The sequence below is a fragment of the Penaeus chinensis genome, chromosome 43 (assembly GCF_019202785.1).
Source record: "Penaeus chinensis breed Huanghai No. 1 chromosome 43, ASM1920278v2, whole genome shotgun sequence".
Classification (NCBI taxonomy): Eukaryota; Metazoa; Arthropoda; class Malacostraca; order Decapoda; family Penaeidae; genus Penaeus; species Penaeus chinensis.
In genome coordinates, this window is record NC_061861.1 from 1275544 (window position 1) to 1278484 (window position 2941).

Below are 2941 nucleotides of genomic sequence, written 5' to 3' on the forward strand. Positions count from 1 at the left end.
CGTCGCGGGATGCTCGCCTCCCTCTCGCGATCGCCTCCTCCTCCTCCTTGCAACATTGCTTATCCTTGCGTGGCGGCCGCGATACGCTGTGATACGTACGTGCACGCTCCTACACCGCCGCGGCCATCGCGAAGTCATAATAATACACAGGTTATCTAACGAAAATATCCATAATAATTCGGTCACAAAAAGTCTCCAATCTATATTTGGGTTCGTCAGGAGCAACTCACATGTGAACCCGGAATGCAGGAGGAGGCGCCTATTGGCCGGGGGCGGGCGTAGGGCGGAGCGCGATTGGCTGAGGGGCGGGACGTAGGCGTGACACGCTGCGTGGCTCCGCCCCCCAGGCGAGTGCGCAGCGCCCCGGGGCGGTGCTCGTGACAGCTCATTCATTTGTGGCGGCGGCCGGTGTGATTGACAGCAGTTGGGGTCCAGTGACAGGCGGACACGCACGCTGCTCCGCTCTCAGTCGCCTCATGTCGATTGACGTGCTGACGCGCGGTGCAGGTACGGCGCGGTACTAGACGGTGCAGTGCGGTGCGCGGGTGGGCGTGTAGTGACTCTTGCGGCGCGACATTGTAGTGGTGTAACGAGTGAAGCAAGCACAGTACTCTTGGGTGACATGGCTCAGCCTGCCAGGGTAAGTTGTGCCCCGCCACTCTACTCAGCCTGACCACTAGTCGGTCTGTGGGCGGGAGTGGGCGGCGGCGGCCAGTGTGTGCGTCAGGCAGTGTCCAGTCGGTCAGGCAGGCGGCCTCCCCGCCCTCAGTTCTATCATCATCCCAGTGTTCTTATTGTGATACAAAAGTGTTCAGCAAAAGAGTTGAGTGTTTGTGGAGTGTTGTAGTTGTGGAGTAGTGTTGGCGCTAACGAGGTTCTCCCGCAGTACGACGACGGGCTCGGGCACTACGCTGGGAGCGGGGCGAATATGGAGGCCGTAGCCAACATGTACGGGGACCCGCACCGCAGCGCGGCGGCGGCGGCCCTCCAACCTGCGGCCCTCATGAACCACATGAACCACGTGGGAAGTGCGGCCCACGGAGCGGCCATGTACGCCCACTCTCAGGCCTCCAACCACGTGGCGGCCAACCACGTCATGGGCTCCGTGCCCGACGTTCACAAACGAGACAAAGACCTTATATATGGGTGAGTTTCGAAGCTTCTGTTCAAGTCGTAGTGTAGTTGTTGAGCGTTTCCCTTCCTTGCATCGCTGTCGCTCGCCCTCGGGCCTTCTCCTTCACTCTGGTCCTTCTTCAACTCCCCCTCCACACGCCCGGCACGATGACAACCCATCTGGGGCTCTCGCGGGCGTGTGGGCGTGATAAGTGCGGCGAGCAGGTAACTCCGAGCGGTGTCGACTGCGGGCCAGCGCTGCTCTCCGCTGCCGCACCGACACCACTCGGGTTTTGCCGCCCGACCGCAAGCCCGCCCCTGTGCGCCCTTCTGCCTTCTCCCTCTCTTATTTCGCGTCCCGACGGCGCCCTCCTCCTGCTGGCGGCGGGGGGAGGACGCCGAAGGGGCCAGGATCGGCGGAGGCACGTCGGGGCGAGATAAGAAAGTCCTACTATCTCTCTGAATAAAGCTATGAAAATATTGTAGGATCAGCTGTTTAATGCGCCTGTCAGCTCAGGGAAGCTAGGAAAAAAATTCCCTGTTGTAAATAAAATCGTCAGTGAATATACACGGAATGGGTTTATCATCCTTGGCTTATTTGTTTACATCTATGCCGCAAAAACAACAATAAAAATGTCATAAAAAGGAGACTTAACGAGCTGTTCAGGAGAAGGGCATCGCCTACGTCAGGAGTCACACAGGGCGGTCGCCGAGAGACACCGCGCTTTGGGCAGGAGATAAGGGGCGTAGGAGAGATGCCCGAACTGTAGCAGCAGTGGAAAGAGCGGCGGTGGTCGTTTCAGGAGGGCTATTGGCCGGGAATTAACGCTGTGTAAATACCGAGGACTGCGCGGTGACCGGGACCTAGTCGCGGCTGCAGGCAAATAGAAAAGCGAGCTAATTTAGACCAAAAAACATTTGCATGAAACCGGAACCGATCGCCGCGGAAAAGCAAAGAGGGAATAAATCAGCATGTATGCAAAATAAGGGAAGTGGAATGGGAATATAAATTAGGCCGTAGAGTCCCCCAGCTTGATATTTTATTTACACGCTACAAAGGGAGAGAGATAAGGAGAGAGAGAGAGAGAGAGAGCGAGGTCCTGGCGATGAAGACGGTCAAGATTAGTCAAGAAGGTTCAATGCCATTTTTTGGATACTTGCATTATTTTTAAAATTATTTTCTGGGGTATTCTGCGTGTCAATTGTTTGGATTTCCTCCCCAAAATGTTTATATATGTACAAGTTGCAAATGTAACGAAGAGGATATTTATTTCTAAAAGATCACAAAATCGTGAAGACTCAATTTCAATATATACAGAATGTTGTTATTTGTACCCGCAGTAAAATTAGGGATTACGTTTTAAAGAAGAAGCCTTGAGTTGCGACAGTACGAAATTAACATAATCCTCTTCGTAGGAGAGAGTGATAAATTTAACGCTCGTGTTTTAGCATCGTTTTGATTTTTTTTTATCTTTTTCTCTCTATCTCTCCCTCTCTCCCTCCCTCTCTCTCTCTCTCTCTCTCTCTCTCTCTCTCTCTCTCTCTCTCTCTCTCTCTCTCTCTCTCTCTCTCTCTCTCTCTCTCTCTCTCTCTCTCTCTCTCTCTCTCTCTCTCTCTCTCTCTAGTATTTATTTGAATAAGTGGCTGACGAGTATATCATGTTTGGCGTCGGAGTCTCATTCTCGCCGTGACGGGAACCAGTCTCGGGGCTTAATGCTGCGAGTCCCAGGCGAAAGTAGCAAGCGTCGAGACTTTATTAACAAATTTTAACACCTTCAGCCCTTGGGAGAATTCAGACAGCGGGCCCCGCGCGATAAATTCAACGTGG

The 2941-nt window shown here is 53.5% G+C and overlaps 1 protein-coding gene across 5 annotated transcripts in view; it reads left to right on the forward strand.

Moving 5' to 3' along the window:
* Window positions 1–336: 336 nt before the first annotated feature.
* Window positions 337–2941, forward strand: part of LOC125048316 (homeobox protein homothorax-like) — a 193510-nt gene continuing 190905 nt past the window's right edge. Inside the window, exons 1-2 of one of the 5 annotated variants that reach the window (XM_047646973.1) lie at window positions 337–640; window positions 887–1146. In XM_047646973.1, coding sequence (XP_047502929.1) covers window positions 623–640; window positions 887–1146 — 278 coding nt within the window. In that variant the 5' untranslated portion in view covers window positions 337–622. The remainder of the gene's footprint in view (window positions 641–886; window positions 1147–2941) is intronic. The other 4 variants (XM_047646976.1, XM_047646974.1, XM_047646975.1 and 1 more) reach the window with 4 other exon arrangements.